The sequence below is a fragment of the Macrobrachium rosenbergii genome, chromosome 13 (assembly GCF_040412425.1).
Source record: "Macrobrachium rosenbergii isolate ZJJX-2024 chromosome 13, ASM4041242v1, whole genome shotgun sequence".
NCBI classification, from domain to species: domain Eukaryota; kingdom Metazoa; phylum Arthropoda; class Malacostraca; order Decapoda; family Palaemonidae; genus Macrobrachium; species Macrobrachium rosenbergii.
Genome location: NC_089753.1, coordinates 24,312,407 through 24,330,358, shown reverse-complemented (window position 1 = coordinate 24,330,358; position 17,952 = coordinate 24,312,407). Strand labels below are relative to the sequence as shown.

Genomic DNA, 17,952 nt, shown 5'->3' with positions numbered 1-17,952 from the left:
ATGTTATTCAGATGTATGCATATATTTTTTGAAGTTGCGGAAAGAAATGCAATTGCGAGCTTGTCCTTGCTACAACTGCTGCCGCGGGCAGATCAACGTTGCCGGAAAAAAAAATTCACCTGAGAGACTAATCATTAATGGCGAGCTCTTGACGGTCAAGCGGACCAATGAAAACGCGAGAAGGAACCATCAACAAAGGCCTCCGACCAATCACAACGCGGCATTTCTACCAAGCCAACTCTGTCGTCTACACGGGACGCCATTTTGAATGTTTGGTTTCCAAGTGGAAAGTGGAGTGAGGTGCGCGGGAAAGCTCGCGTCTCTTATTTGACTCGATCGTGACGTTTGGATTCGCCTTAGGAAGTGACCCTTTGCATTATGAGTGACTCGTTAGACCCCAGCAAGCTCAAAGTGGCCGAATTGAGGGCTGAACTGCAGGCCAGAGGTCTGGATTCGAAGGGAAATAAGCCGGTGTTGGTGGAGCGCTTGAGGGAGGCGCTCGAACAGGCCAACGACGAGGAGGAGACAGGTTTGTGGCCGAAGCCTTTTCTTCACTTCCTTATTACTTCCTTATTCCTTTGTTCATTTTACTTTACGTCTGAGCTTTGAACGTTAGGTGTGTAGTGCTGGGGCTTGTCATCCGGTTGGTGCCTCCGGGCGGCCGTTGTCTCACAACTCGAGGCGGACGATCGACGTCGGGATTCGATCTGCATCGAATCCGGTCAGATTTTCCGCGGATTTATTGGGAGAGTTAATTAGATTAACCACCAGAGAAATCCTAAATCCCAGCATCCCTGTGGGTTCCTCCTCTGTTTGGAGATGCAGGGGTAGGGTTGGAGGGGCGGGGGAGGGGAGGAAGCCCCCCAAACTCACCTGACCACCAGGCTGGAACTTCGGTGTCGGTTGATCTTCCCGTCGAAATGCGAAGTCGTGTCAGTAATAAAAGCAACAGCTCTGCACACACTGTTACTTTGGGTGTTGCTGAGGAAGGAGGAGGTGGTGGTTGCTGATGGTCGGTTGTTATGAACCTCCTGTCTACCCAACGTGGTTGGGGACCCTTTGGGAACGCGGGGTTTTGGGTGGGGGGATGTCGTTGGGAGAGAGACCGGATGCCATGCTGTTGTTACGGAATGGTTCCGCGCATGCGCATCAGGGAGCCGTATGTACAAGAAGGAAACCTGTTGTAAAAGGAACGACAGTACACTAACCTAACCTAACCTAGCAGGCTGTGTTACTTAGCTGGGGGCTCTGCCCCAGAACCCGGTCAATGTCCAGAGCGGTGAGAACTCCACTCAGAACACTTTTTTTATCTGAAGCTCCCTTGCTAAGTCGTTTGTTTACATCCAGTAGGGAGTTGGTTCGAAACTAGGGTTTTACTGTAATGTTTCTCCCAAAAGAAAGAGTGTAATGTTTTCAGAAAAACTAGTTCCCCGCCGAATGATTTTCATTTTTGACTTATAAGGACCTGTCCCCCAACCCCTTGATAGCTAATTGGCAAAATTGGGGATCCAGTGGGGGTGATTACATTTTACTTTTAATTTTGGTACAAAGCGGAGTTGTTCTGGAATTCAGGGCATGTCATAGGGCTGACCTTTGCAGGGTTGGCCCCCAAGCCAATTAGGGGTAAGTAAGATCTGGTTAGGTCAGGACCTAGCATTATAGGAAAGTAAAATTTACCCTTCCCTGTAAAATTGCACATGTGCAACAGCATGCCATGATGGCCAGTGTACAAGTTCTGACCGACAAAAAATAACAGTACGTTCTTGATAAGCAACCAAAATATAATACTATAGGAAAATCAGTTTCCAAAGTAATAACCCCATGCGGAGCTACTGCTTAGTTCTACCCGTACTTTTAAGTGGATTTCTGGGTATTATTTCACTTATGGACATTAATTGCTTTCAACATAAAATATAGGGTTTTCTGTTGTATTATGATGTGATTTGAATGATTTTGAGGTTTATTTCCATCGCAAATGAATACTTATCCTTCCCCGGCAAATAATATACTGTATACAAAATTAATAAAATTACGACTTGTCAGAATACTGCCCCTCTCTCCATAGCTAATACGGCAAAACTGTAATCAGTACAGTTTTGCCGTATTAGCTATGGAGAGGGGGTGCAGTATTCTGACAAGTCGTAATTTTATTAATTTTGTATATATCATTTGCCGGGAAGGATAAGTATTCATTTGCGATGAAATAAACCTCAAAATCATTCAAATCACATCATAATACAACAGAAAAACCTATATTTTATGTTGAAAGCAATTAATGTCCATAAGTGAAATAATACCGATTTCTGTTGTATTGTCCCTTTGTAGGGGTAGCAAAAGAAATTGTTGGTGGAAAAGCTCATTTGGCAGTGTGGTCCCCCAAGCCTTTTCCAGTCCTCCCTCCTCCAAACCTCGCCCTCCCTTTTCCCATAGGGGGCTAGTTCCGTCAGTGCACCTCATATGTTGCGTTGTAGGCATTAAGCTACTAAAAGTCCTTTGCAGCGTTCCTTTGGCCCCAGGCTGCAACCCCTTCTATTCTTTTTAATGTACCTCCATTCATATTCTTTCTTCCATCTTACCCTTAATAGTCAGGGATCCATGGCCCAGGATTTTGCATTTTAAGTTGACATCCCTGCTATATTTTGTTTGACCCTGCAGGGAATTCTTCATTGGACAGGTTGGTGTCATTCTCGGCTAGCACTCTGCTGGGCCTGCGCTTGATTCTCCGACCAGCCAATGAAGAATTAGAGAAATTTATGTTGGAGGGCGATTACAGTTTCGTATGCTGTGGGTTTCCGTCTGCCGATTTCCTAGCCGTGACCCACCACCAGGTGGCAGTGGGTACTGGCTAGAGAATCGGCGGACGAATACAAAAAGATGGCGACCTAACCTGACGAAACCGACCTAATCGAACATTGGACAGCGTCCCCTTACCTGGTCGGAGGGGCTTCCCCCCCCCTCCCCCCCAGAAGACCCGTGGAATTAGTATATCGTAAACTGTTCGAAATAGCACGTACCTCATTCGAAGTCCGAATCGTCAGAGAAATCCGGAATGGCCAATATCGGTGGCTCCATTCTTCTTTGTTTTGGCGCTGGGACACTTGCTTTCGGTGGGATCTGGACAACTGGAACTGGGGGAACAGGACCTCGTGGAATTGACCAATCTGTTTGGATGGCGGTGTCCCGTGATTGTTGTGATTCGGCGAAATTAGACCGCATTTTGACGGGTGTTGAATCGGCTCTATTTAAGGGATATGCACGTTTGATTAATAAAGCTTTGTCCATGCTTGATGAGGACGACGGTGCCTTCATCACACTTGCCACAAGTCCTGCCAAAGTCGCCAAGTAGGCCACTTTTCATTAGGTAAACCAGCAATGACCGCTCTTCATGACACAAAACACCTAAATCCATAAGGGTCACTGGATTCTTAGCCGCAAATTCAATGTGGGTCGGATATGACACGGACGTAGCCATGTTGGCAACTCTTGAACTCGGATGAGACTGAGGCAGGTCTCGGGGCATGTCGGGTCGGGTCGGCAGGACTCGGGGCATTTCGGGTCGTTGGTCGTCAGCTGTTTGGATGGAACTACTTACCTTGGCGGAGGGATCTCGGCACAGCAGAATGAGTTAGGCGGCCCAGCACACGAAACTGTAATCTACCCTATTTTGGTGATAGAAATTCATTTCTCGCTATAATGTGGTTCTTAGCCACGAAAGATACGTCTATTCCTTCGGGCCAGCCCTAGGAGAGCTGTTAATCAGCTCAGTGGTCTGGTTAAACTAAGGTATACTTAAATTATTGATGCTGGACACTTTTTTTTGGATTGCACAAATTCTGTAGGCAGCTTTTACTGCAACGTCATTGAATATCTTAGAGCACATTACTTTTGGGGTATGGGAAATAAAAATTAGTGTTACTCCTGACTCAGCTCAATTTTGACAAATGACCCACCATTTGAAAGCTTATATACTCCTCTCTAGAGCAATATACATTAGGCTATGTACCGGTTAGTTGATAGGTGGCGCCACAGGTCGAAAGGTCACCATAAAGAGGAAATTTAGCAATATTCAAGTGTTATTCTAATCAGGGCACTCTGATGCTTCTAACAGTATGGCTATCAATATAGTCACTTAAAATGACTAAATTATGTCGAGACATTTTTTACAAAATATTTTTATGATCATCCCAGTAATTTTCTCAAAACTAAAATTCATAAGACATTATTCTCCAATATCCATGCTCAAAATACCTATCAAAATAAAGGCATATGCAGGCAGGAAGTGCAAAATAACTGGCTTCTTGCGAAAGATGGCCACTGAACTGTCTTGCTATGAAGGCAGTCAGAGAGAAAATGATATGATGATGTGTAGCTGGGGTAAAGCAGGTCGCATAGCTTCTTCCTACTCCCCTATAGGCTGATGCCTGTTGCTACCAATTCCTTTTGTTATTTTTAACCAGACTCCAGCTAGCGCCGAAGAATTTATCCTTACATTGAGACTGAAGGTTGGTTTGTTATGAAAAATACAGCTTGATTTAAAATTTGTCATTTTTCTTGCCCACCTTTGTTGTAAAAAACTTTTGTAACCTGGCTTTGAAGGTATATCTTAAACCAGGGTTAGATTCCAAGAGATGGAACTCCCCTCACCAAGGGAGATCCTTTATTCTCTTAAGCTCTAAGCAGCCTTTCTCACTTTGGGATTAAGACCCCAGAGTTCCCGAGTTTGAGTCCAAGAGTCCCGTTTACCGTTCTGTATTTTTTTTTTAATCTTTGCGAAATTTTCCGCTTTTGCTAAAATTTATTGGACCTGATAAACAGGAAAGGATATAACTGGGATTGGGTTTATATCCGAAGATAAATAGTGGGAACTGCCTGATAATGTTTGGACCTGAGAGATATCAGGCGGTACTATTCTTTTGGGCTGGACCAAGGATTCCAGGGGGCTCTGGTTCTAGAGATAGGGCTCTCGGCATTCTATCCGGTTTGCCCATAACGTGATTAGGGTGGGGATGATTGTATTCCAGTAATATTGTCAGTCCTAGCAAGAGAGTTTGGCTTACACTTGGGCCACTCTAATCATGTTGTGCCATCCCCTGTGGGGTAGGGTAGGGAGCTGACATTTGGGAGTTGTTTCTCACTTGTGCCATTGGTGGGAGAATAAACTCCATGAAAGGCTGATGATATCTTTTTAAGGTTTTCAGGTTTACTTTTTTTTTCTCCCCTCAATCTTTATGACAAGTCATTATAAGGATTTGAGTACCCCTGGACCCTTTGAAGGTAGCGACTCGGCACAGATGACAACCGCTGGAACCTCATCTGAGAACCTTTCTTTAGAAAAATCAAAAGAGAATCAGAATGTAACAACACTGGAACCATATGCTCCAGTACAGAGCAAACCAATAAAAAGTAAATACCGTCTTGACCCAACCTTGACTCACTTTGACTCCCTCTTTGGGAGTGGCAGTTGGTCAAGGTCTCTAACCGTAGAAACTGACCAGAAAATACCAGCACTCAAGTTGGAAAATTATTTATTGAACAGACACTCTACGATTGGAATGTCGTTTAGACATAAAAGAAAAGACTTGGCTTATAGAGGCCACAACAAAAAGTCAGTCAGAAAATTATTTAATAATAAAAAATATAGATAACATAAATATGAAAATAAAAAAAACATAATACTATGAACAGTATTCAGAGTACCATTGTACTTCCTGAGAATAGTAACAAGCCAATTGAAAAGAAAATATTGTTAGACCCCTAAAAAGGGACACCCCAAAGTACAGGATTGCAAAAATAAAACTTGAGGGTCAAGATCTACCGCAGAAAACGAAAATTTTATGCCAAACCAGAGAAGTAAGACCATATGTCCCAAAGCCACTAGTGTCAAAATTGTAGTAAATATGGACATGCAAAAAAATATTGTCGAAATGAAGCTGTGTGCACGTATTGAGGATCTGAAGAGCATGCCACACAGTGAAAGTGCAGCGAACAAAGTGTATAAACTGTGGGCAAAACCATCGTGCAAGATCCAAAGAATGTGCAGTATGTACTATATATATACAATACAGAGTTGAAAATATTATGAGAAAGAACTGGAATGTCTGTAAAAGAAGCTAAATTAGAATTGAAAGTAAGAGGAATTCTAGATCCTTTCGAGAAACGTACATACTCTTCAATAACAGGAACCAATAATGAAACAAAAATGCATACAATAGAAATAACGGAGCACAGAAAAGTAAATCTCAAGAAGAAATTAATTCTTTAGAAATAAAAACTAAATCGGTAAAGAATAAGGAAATAGGTACAAGTGGGATGGATAATATATTATCCAATTCCTTTGAAATATTAATGCAAATAGGAACACAGGAGGATGCTACAACAAAAGTAACAGAAGAGGGTTGTGATGGAGTGGAAATTAAAGATAAAAAAACGGCCTTGGGAGAGAACACCACCCAAAACGAGAAAACCAACTATAATTAGAGCAACATCGGTTAAACCAAAGACAAAGGATATGAAGAAAGAACAAAAACAAACTTAAGAATATACCTTCATCTCCTAAAATAATAATTAAACCTATGGATACAGATATCCAAAACACTGTAGTTGAAGATGATGATGATTACATTAAGGGAGAAGAGATTACTCCATCACCAATAATTGGTACAAGAGCAAATGAAACAAGGAATGTACATGTAAGCACATGTGGGTGTAATATTTGTTTTGTAGAAATGTGCAATAATAACAAAAGCATAACAAAAGATGGTTTAACAAACATAAGAAATTTTATGAAATATTATAGAAAAAAAAGAAACAGATTTGAGTACCCATGAAAAAGATTGCATGTGCATTGAGCACTTAGTATACTATAAAGAAAAACATATGAATGTTGTGAGTAAATTATTAGAAAAAATCCAGATTGATAATACAAAAATAGAGTAAAACTTGACTGCTATAAAATATTTTCAATAGCTATATTATACAATGGAACGTAAATGGTCTGCAGACCAGATTACACTTAGGAGAAATACAACAATTACTTAAAGAATACGAACCAACGATATTTTGTTTACAACATGTCAACAAAACCGTATCAACAATAGGTAAATATACCTTAGCATCTACATCCAGAGACGAAGAAGGAAATTTAGGTACTGCTGTATATGTACATAACAAAGTATGTTATGACAAAGTACCTGTAAACTTTACTGATCTGCAAATATTGAGTATTAGAATACGAATGAAAAACAATAATTGTGTAATTTATAATTTATACAACCAACCTAATAAAAATTATGACTTTGACAAACTTGAATTACTTAATAATGTCAAGGAACCTACATTAATAGTAGGTGATTTTAATGCTCACAACCTGATGTGGGACTGTAATTGTACAGACTCAAATAGAGCAGGAAGTAAAATAGAAGAATTCATAGATTCATATGACGTGCAGTATAAATGATAATGAAATCAGCACACATTTTTCTAAAACACATGGAACATTTTCCTCAGTCGACTTATTTCTATGTACAACAAACATAGTTGACGGATTGGATTGGAATGCAGTTGACGACTTGCTTACAAGTGATCATTTCCCAATATTAATTACATTATTACAAACTAATCCCGCCAAGCATGTCCCACAATATGACATTTCTAAAGCAGACTGGGAGCAATATGAATTTCACACTAGGAGTATCCCGCCATTTGAATATTTAAAAGGCCATAATGAACTAATACGTTTCTTGTTGATTTCATTAAAAATGCTGCTGATAATGCAGTACCAAAGTCCAAATCTCATTCAACAAAACACCAAGTCCCATGGTGGTCTGAAGAACAACAGAATTAATAAAAATAAAACACCAAATTGGAAGATGATTAGATAATTTGAATAGAAAATTCAGTAAAATAAATAAAACATTGCCATTATTAGAAGGAAATTTACAAAAAATAACTATATTATTATTAGAAATTGATACATTAAAACCTCTATATAACAAAATATCTGCAAAATTTTAAAAAGTAATTCAAAGAAGAATCATTTCATGGGTGAAATATGTATCAGATCTCTCTAATAACACTTCCATGCAAAATATATGGAAAAAATTCAGGAAAATAAATGGTAGCCATGTTAAACCACCTAGACATGCCATAATAAAAGATGGGAAAAGAATACTTGATCCTAAAGAAATAAGTAATGTAGTAGGAGGAAATTTAGCAAAAGTAAGTAGTGACAAAAATTTTAGATGAGCATTTCCACACAAAGAAAAATAGTATAGAATTGATAACAAATTTTGAAACAACAGAAGATATATACCATATTATAATAGAAAATTTAATGTCAGAATTGGAATTTGCTCAGTTGAACAGCAATAAATCCGCCTCTGGAGGTGACAGTGTTTGTTTTGAAATGTTTTGCCATTCAGCACCTTTGGCAAAGACATACGTATTAGAGTTTTATAACCACTTATGGCTTCAAAATTTATTTCCTGATGAATGTCGTAAAGCTATAATTATTCCTGTTGCCAAATTTGGAAAAGATCCCAGTAATGTAAATAATTACGGACCAATTTCTTTAACAAGTTGTGTATGCAAATTACTCTAAAAAATGGTAAATGCTCAACTAACATGGCACATTCGAGAAAATGAAATTTTGACTCCCACTCAGTTTGGGTCACAATGTAACAGATCTACACTGGATTCTTTGTCTAACATGGAAGACCACATACGAAGAGGATTTGAATGAAAACAAATTACTATAGCCATCTTTTTTGAAATTGGAAAGGCATATGATACTACATGGGGATATGCAGTATTAAAAACGTCACATAAAAACAGCACCCGTGGACGTTTACCAAGGTTTGTCCAAAACTTTCTGACAAATCACACTTTTCAAGTGAGAATTGATGTTTTGTCAAGTACATTTCCACTTGAAAATGGTGTTCCACAAGGAAGCGTCCTTAGTGGCACACTGTTTACTTTAGCAATAAATGATATCAGTAATAATCTACCTCGCGGAGCTAAAAGTAACTTGTATATAGATGATGTTGCCATATATTATTCGGCAGCTCGCATGAAACATGCAAAGTGAATCAATAAATCTATAATAAAAATAGATGAATGGGCCTCATCTGTAGAATTCAAATTTTATATAAGTAACTTACAAAATAATTACATAGCTATAGTTTCTACTTTCACGCGCAGCCTCGTACCAAACTTCACGTAGCACTCTTGTTTTAGGTATATGTTGCCCCACCCACTATCGGGGAAGAATAGGTACAACTTAGCTAAGGAGCACAATTCGTTTATGCCGGTTAATGACTGAACAACAGTTATTAGCAGCTCTCGTTTGCTTTCACCGGATGGTCGAGATCGTCTTAGGTGAAGTACTCTGTGATTTTGGTAGCGCAGCTCTCTAGCTTAGCTAGATTTTGAATACTGACAGACTTATTCGCTTGGATTTTTACCATTATGTCGACTCAGCTTATCCAGCATTAGGCACCGCAGCAAAGGCTGCAAAACTAGATTTACGCCGCAAAATACGCACATTACTACCATTTGTTGTACTCTAGGAAATAAGTATGTTCTTCCTGAATTGAATTGTGATGAATAAGGATCGAAGATAAATGAAGATTTACAGACCACGAGACAAATTGAAACGGATCAATTAGAAAAGTTACGCCAGGGCCAAGCAAAGGCTTCTGCTAGTGTAGGCTATTCTTCAAGGGATGATATTGATGTTTTGCTTCATCCCTTCGACGCCTGTGACAGCTTTTTTTCTCCCATTTCCAGTCTCCAGTTTTTTCCTGTCACCGTACCTAACCTCATTCTGATGAACTCAACGCGACAGCTTAAAGCACAGGTAGATCAAAAATTTAATTTACTTGTGAGTACTGTTTCCCAGATTGGGAACTATGTGAAGGTCCTAATGGACAAATTTAATAGTATTGTGTCGAGTGATGTGTCAGTGGAGTGGGCGTGGCCGTCATTCCCACCGATGCTCTGTAATTCAAGGTCCCCTAAGCCCCCTTGCAAACATGGAGAAGCAAACTTGGCACGTCCAAGGGGAGGTTGGTGGGGTTTGCTCACGAGCAGTCGTCACCTCATCCGAGCCTGCTAATTCATGATCCCAGGCTGAAGAATACTGAAAAGTGTATTAGAATGGAAACCCATACCCTTCTTCAAGTGATTCAGACTCTCCGACATCTAAGAAACGTGAGTGACCGAAGCGGTACATGTATCTAGGCCACTGAAAGGCCAGGCGCTCAATGGATTCAGACACACACACACACACCGCCTCAGAGCGAGTGGGAGAGAGAGAACATAGCCCCCCTTCTTGTAGTTTCTGGGATTCGCTAACAAGAGATTCTTGCCCTTTACTGCGGCAAGAAAGCGCCTATGTACGCCAGTATTATGTATAAGCCGCCACCACAAATCGCTCGCATCCGAAGAAGCCGCTTCAGAGCCCATCACCTGAGCGCACAGCTCTCGCTTTAACTGTTCGAGAGCACCCAGATTCCAAGTCAGAAGAACCTGTGTTTGACCGCTCGGAACGGGAACGTCTGATCACAGAGTGCCCATCTCAGCGCCAAACGCCTGGCGGATCTATGCAGTTAAGCTCTGGGCGAGTCAGTGTCTACTTCAACAGCGGTGGGATGCCTATTGTCCGGGCGCTTCAGTCATGGGCTTCTTCCAACTCACTTAATGATTCCAGACCCCACATCAAGAATTTCCGTCGTGGCCTCTCAAGACCTTTTGGCACCGTCAACCCGGCTTGACAAAGTTTGAGCACTGAAACTACTCCAGCGGTACAGGACATCGTGGAACCTCTAGGATCGCCTCTTTTGTCCGCCGAGGAGCCTGCAGAAGAAGAACAACCCACCTCTCATTACTTGGCTCTACTCAGATTTTTCCTGGTCTACTACCCGTCGCCCTCTTCTCCCCAGTCGCTCCATTATCTCAGGTTCAGCCTACCTGAGCATGCGACAAATCACTGCATCACACTCACAGATGGTGTTGTCTTCGTCATCGAAGAAAGCTTTCACCCACATGGATGCCTGGCTAGCAGAGAGTAGGAAATTCGGGAAGGCGGTTATTTGTGCACCTCCTTCTTGTTTAATAAGGCAGAAGTACCTGTCTTATGCAACTGGAGAAGCTCCGTCCTTGGGAGTTTCTGCCTCCTCTCAGGGAGACTTCTCCAGTATCATAGATGCTTCTCTTCGTTCAGCTGGCTCGCCAGAATTCTTTCACAACCTCGGCTGAGTTGGACCATCTTCTCAAAGATATATTCAAAGTTCCTGAGATTTTTATTCTTTCTAGATTGGACGGTAGGAGCTCTAGCTAAGAAAATAGAAGACTGTGTGTCCCTGCAAGAAAATCTTCGCTCGACTGGCTGGGAGCACTGGGTGCTAGATAGAGCTGTAAGATGGAGAGTAAAACTAGCTACCATCTTCACAACAGGAGTCCTCAAGACCACTCTTTGAACCGATGGAATCTTACGAAGAAGACATTATTCTTGTTGGCACTCGCTACAGCCAAGAGAGCCAGCAAGCTTCATGCCAGATAAAAGAATAGGCTTCTTACAAGGCAATGCAGTATATGCGCTAACTTTAGATTTTTTGGCCAAAAACGAGGATCCGGCTAACCCTTGGCCTTGCTCCTTTTCTATCAAGAGCCTCTCAGAAGTACTAGGCCCAGATGATCAAGAGAATGTCCTCTGCCCAGTAAGAGCTCATAAGAGTATACCTCGAGAGAACCAAAACCTTAGGAGGATCGCTCCCAATCTTGGTGTTCCGTTAAACTCCCATTATCCTTGTCCAAGAATGCACTATCATCTTTTAAGATACGTGATTTCCGAAGTTAATATCTGGAGTTCAAGACAAATTACTTCCCCAGTGTGCAAAGGCTCATGAAATAAGAGCTGTATGCAACGAACCTGTCTCTTCAATTTTACAAACAACATTTTGAGTGCCGCGTTTTGCCATGTTTTATTTACGGGCGTTGAGACATTAAAATAAAAATGGCATTTCAGGTCCGCTCTTCGTGAGTTGGCATGGTATTGGGGGATGAAGGATAGGAGGAACGCCTTCCCTTTTCCTCTATCCACTCTCCTTGAATAAGGGCAGTCGTACTTCTAGGGAAGTTTTGTGGACACTGAATGTTGAATGTCACCAATTGGTATTTTATGGTTTTGGCTAAAATGTTGTGTGGTGTAGGTTAATTTTATCTGGTCTTTGTTATTCTATTGTACTGTGCCCAGGGCAAGGGCAAATCCACATGTTATATGACACATTGGATTTATTAGCTTTGGCAACCTGCGATTGACCTCCTACGTTGCAAAGCACCCACTCAGTAGAGGTGACTCTTGGCTCTACCGCCACACTGCTACAGGTTGAGAGGAGCCACAACCAGAGGCAGAAAAATTCGCCTGCTGTTGCTCTTCACCAGGTAAGGTTACAACAAGCATTCCAAGATGCTAGCTAATTTGTTATCCCAATTTACACCCCCATATCATAGTTTTTGCAGTGTATGTCCATTCAAACCACCTCCACCAATGTGGGATTCAGCTATGTAATTATTTGGTGTTATTTATATAAAATGACATTTTTATAATAAAAATAAAATTTTATATTATACTTACCAATAATTACATGATCGGAGCTCGCCCCTCTCATGGACATAAAGACAAACGAATTGAGCCTCATTTGTTGTACCCTATTCTTCCTCCGACATAGTGGCGTGGGCAACATACTCCACACCTAAACAAAAGAGCGCTGCCGCTAATTTCGACTTTGAGCTGCTGCAAAATATAATAGAACTATAGCTATGTAATTATTTGGTAAGTATATATAAACTTTTATTTTATTATAAAATGTTTAGTTTTTGTATATTAGGAGAAATACAAATTACTTTGGAAATTTGCTGTGTTTTGTTCTGAGCACAGCACCACAGGTATTCACCTTTGTGGCTCTGTTAGTGGAATGGAGTCACCTGCTTGGCATCGGAGTCCTTCTGTATTTGGATGCTTGGTTAGTTTTCTCCAGATCAGTTCAGACAGTTTAGGGCAAATGACTCTCTGCATTCAGCCCTTGTGCTGGGCTTTCTGATCAGTGTTCACATGTCTATGCTTCCTCCAACCAGCCAATTGTTTATTTAAGAATGAAGATTGACACAATCATTTTGGGCTCATCTGACAGGGAAATGGGTAGATTATTTCCACTCCTTAGAGAATTTCACCCTATGAAGACCTCATGTAAGAATGGTTGTTTCCTTTGGGCCACATGGCTTTTTTTTTTTAGAGAAGTTTGTCAACATGGCTTGCCTAGGAATGAGACCAATTCAGATCTATCTGAAGAACTCTTGGAGATAGGTCTCTTCCAACAGATTTGACTCCTGTGGTAGTTCCTCCAGATCTTTTGAGTTCTCTTTGGTGAGGAGGATTGATAAAGACTAACAGTTACGTCTGTGGGAAGTGGCAGTGATTCGAGAGTAGGCTTAAAACTTCTTTACACTTACACTCTTTTTTGTTCAAAGACACGGACCTCCGACAATTTTCAAGGTAGACTGCTCCATTACATTTCATTAGGCAGCTGAATGATTGCTCTATACAATGCCATAAAAAAATCCCTAAAATAAATTTATATATGCAGTCATCTTGGTCAGCCAAGCAACCTTTTTATTTTAATGCTGACTGTATCTGCTGCCGGAAAGATACGGCTATCTTTAACAGTAGGGAAGTATCCAAATGATAAAATTTCTTGTGTAAATTTACATGATTTGGAATTGACAAGCAGAACGGAAGTATACCAATCTTTGTTTTTTGTGAATGGGTATTATATTTTGAAAAATTACAGAATACTTAACTTTTTTGTAGCCCACTGAGAGTTTACTTCTTACTTTTTTGTTGCCCACTTAGAGTTTTAAGTGTTTCCTCTTCTGATTCCTGACTTTACCCTTTCCCTTGAAAAAAATTAGGTAATTTATGCATGTGTCCATTGTGGTTTATTGTAATTGACATTGTGAGTAACAATGATTTTGTGCCCATAAACTAATGCCTATTTCTCAGTATTTGGAAGTTGATTTTCCTTATTTATATCTTTCAAAGATGCTGGAGACTTTGAGCTGGGCCAGACCATGAGCAGAAAGTGAGAGGAAGATCCTGTCTCAGTCTGATTCAGTAGCACATGAATGAGCCTGTGCCGAGCTAAGAGCCTGATGTTGATTTGAGCACGAGCAGAGCATAGCGAGCCAGCCTTCAGGTTGGAACAGAGTGACCTTGATGCAGAATCTGAACCAGGCCTGAGCCGAGGCAGGCCAGAGCCAGAGCCAGAGCATCATTGAGAACCAGGGGGTCAGAGCAAAGTCGTCACCTCCAGAAGTGAGCAGCTTCTCCAGAAAAGGATGAGCTCTTACTCATCCCCCACACAGAGATGATGAGTCTTCGGAAGAAAAAGATTTGGGTGACTGAGGACCACAGGCAGCATTCCAGAAGACAGCTGCAGCAAAGGCGAAGGCGTTGCAGTCAAAGAGAGTTGGATGAATATTACAAAAATGGGTTATGAAGATGCACCTATGCAAGATATGTCTGGTAAGTGGTTAAGTAGTTATAATTATTTTTAAGAAGACTGTGTATGACATTCTGTATTTCATTTAGCTGTCTTAAGAAACATGAGAGAAAAGTATTATGATTTATTTGAAATAGTTTGAAATTAATATATCATATACATATATATATATATATATATATATATATATATATATATATATGAATATATATATATATATATATATATATAATAGACCTTAACCCTCCTGTGTGCCTATATGGGTGACAGATGTGCTGGTGTACTACAAATTCCACAAGGTATGGGGAAAAGGTTGCTTGGTAAAGCGACACCTCTCCCTGACCTTGAATTTTGGTCCCCTTATTGCTAATAGCTGTCAGAACATGAACATTACCCACATATGAATGAGCGACGATGCAGTTCTCATGTTTTATAACACAAATGGAGGAGGAGGTCTTAGAAACAAATTTATGAAGAGAGTCAAACTCCACCTACCTTTCCACCATCCCACACTGCATCCCCTACCCCTACCCACCTTCCAGAAAACCCTTTTCTCTGGGTGAGTCTTCTGCTAAAGAGAGCCTTACTCTTGCTGCTTCCCTTCCATGATACCAGGCAACGCCTTTAACATTTGCACCCCTTCACTTGGAACTTGCTTACTTATAAACAGACTGGTAAGGGTTTTTGGGGGTGGGAGGCCGGGAAAAGTTTCCAAGTGAAGGAGGTGGTGGTTGGCAGGCCAAGTACCATCCGAGGGGAGCTGCAGAATAAGGCTTGTTAGTGGAAGACTCACCCACAGAAAAGGTTGTTTTGGAGGGGGGCTTGGGAATGCAGTTTGGGATGGGTGGAGAGGGGTAGGCAGGAGTTTGACTTAATTTTTTTTTTTTTTTTTTTGTATGCTTTTCAATCATTTTATTAAAGGATAGTACAGTACTGTACTATAACTTGTCAAGAAATAGTCAAGCACAACACAAAAGAGAGAGAGAGAGAGTGTACTACTCATACTTCTCATGTTAAAGCCCATAACACGCATACACACTTCTCTCTTCTATATATTTTTATTTTACACTTCTCATTTTTATTTTGAGTTTTTCTCATTTTTATTTTTATATGATTTGTCATAATTTTCACTGCTTGAAAGATAAAAAAAAAAAATAATAAAATTTACATCCCAGTAGAGACTAGAGAAACACAATATCCTTAACGTGTATTTAAAAAAAATAGAGAAACACAATATCCTTAACGTGTATTTAAAAAATATCTCTCTCTCTCTCTCTCTCTCTCTCTCTCTCTCTCTCTCTCTCTCTCTCTCTCTCTCTCTCTCTCTCTCTCTCTCTCTCTCTCTCTCTCTCTCTCTCTCTTTTCTTCCTTCCTTTTGGAGGGATAGCTGAACATGTTACCAGCATCTCTTGACAAAATTCATGATGAAACGTGCATTAAATATTTTTAATTAATATTATACTGCAAATGTGAGCATTAGTATTTGAAATGGAACGTATCAGCAAGTGATAAAAGATTCTCTTGTGTTGAGGTGTGTGTGATAATAATCAATAGTCAACTAAGAAAAAAATAAAACTAAACAGTGATGTCAGCATTTATGAAATGCCACATTTGGATGTAAACATACACACACAAGTAAAGCTTCTGTGAAATTATGAGGTAAAATAAAAAAAATCATTAATTACAATAAAACAGAAAATGATTACTTTTTGTAGTCATCTTAAAGTGAATTTTCTTTGGACACATCATCATTGAGAAATGCCATATGAACTAAAGATGTAAACAGGCTGTTTCACACACACAAACGTGGTTTCCAACTTCTCAGCTTCCTGTTTCTACAGTGGGTCATGTTTTGGGTGACCTGCTTCCATCTACCTCTGAGGTGCGCTTCTGCTTCGTCAAGTCCCTTCTCTTGCAAGTCCTCCCATCTCTTTCTTGGCCTTGCTCTTCTTCTTCTACCTTGCACTTCCATCGCCTCAGCTTGCCTTCTAATATGTTCATCCTCCCTTCTCAGTAGGTTTATGTACCATCACAATCTCCCTTCCTGCACTTTTTTTTTATATTTCAACCAGCTCTGTTGATCCTCTTGTTTACTCATTCTTAATCCTGTCATCCCGTGTTGCACCAGACATCCACCTTAACATTCTTATCTCTGCTATATGCATTTCAAGTTCTGTGAACACCATATCCGTCTCTCTGAAGTTCTCCATTATCTGTCTCAGAACATATCCTCTGTTGTGCCAATTCCTTTCATAAATCCCAGCTGGTCCTTCCTCTCTTAGTCTGGCATCTATCATTCTCACTAATATCTTCAAGGTGTGAGGCATCAGTTTGATACTCCTATAATTACCACACACTTCCTCTCTTGATCTAAAATCTTTACCATCAGAATATAAAGGATTTCTACTTCCTCTCCTAATGCTTTCCATACTTCTACTGGGATCTGAGATCAAGTCTGGTCCTGTCACCTTTTTATTTTCTATATTCTTTAAGGCTTTTAGTGCCCCTTAGAGAAACTTATTACCATTCTCATGTTCACTTGTCCATCCTCTCTGATTAGTTTTAAATTTTCTTCGTACAGCAGTTGTTCAAAATACTCTTTCCAACTTTTCAAGGTATCTTCTTCCTTTCTAAGTACAGTACCATTTTGGTCTTTAGTTTGCTTGATGGGTATATCTTTGTTGCTTTTGTTTCTGGTCTCTAATTCTTTTTTTTTTTTTTTTTTTTTTTTTTAACTGCTTTAGAGGAGGGGAAGGGTGAGACCATCTCTACCCTAGCCCATTATGAATTATACTTTGAGGACGAACAGCGGCTATGCTATGAGAAGTAGATAGATACAGTAAACCCCCTGTATTTGCATTCTCACGATTTGTGGACTCTCGGATTCACGGGATTATCTGTGGAACATTTCTATGAACTGTTCATGAAAAATTCTGCAATTCGCTGACTTTTTCGTCGAGAAAAATTTTCTAATTAGTGTATTTTGATGTTATTTTCATGACAGCATTTTTATCATAAAAAAATTATTTACTAATATTAAGATAAATAAGATTTAATAATAATACCTTAAGATTAAATATGTAATAAAATTAAGTAATACAGAACTCAGAGACAGGAAAACAGGCGGTAAAAACTGGTTTCCTCTAAGCTCCATTCAGAGACACGTTCTCTCTCTCTCTCTCTCTCTCTCTCTCTCTCTCTCTCTTCTCTCTCTCTTTTACTGAGGTGAGAGAAAATTTTTATTTATATGTGTTTTTTTTGTATGATGATAAATATTAATAAGATATATATATATATAATAAATATATATGTATGAATATATATAAGATATATATATAATAAAAACACTGTAACTATAACATTTATGCCTTTTTATAGCAAGTTATGAAAAATT

The 17,952-nt window shown here is 39.9% G+C and overlaps 1 protein-coding gene across 1 annotated transcript in view; it reads left to right on the top strand.

The window, feature by feature from the left end:
- The first annotated feature begins 256 nt into the window (after nucleotides 1–256).
- The window catches only part of LOC136844736 (uncharacterized), a 113,024-nt gene continuing 95,328 nt past the window's right edge, over nucleotides 257–17,952 (top strand). Inside the window, exons 1-3 of the mRNA XM_067113973.1 lie at nucleotides 257–529; nucleotides 14,099–14,138; nucleotides 14,463–14,581. Coding sequence (XP_066970074.1) covers nucleotides 379–529; nucleotides 14,099–14,138; nucleotides 14,463–14,581 — 310 coding nt within the window. The 5' untranslated portion in view covers nucleotides 257–378. The remainder of the gene's footprint in view (nucleotides 530–14,098; nucleotides 14,139–14,462; nucleotides 14,582–17,952) is intronic.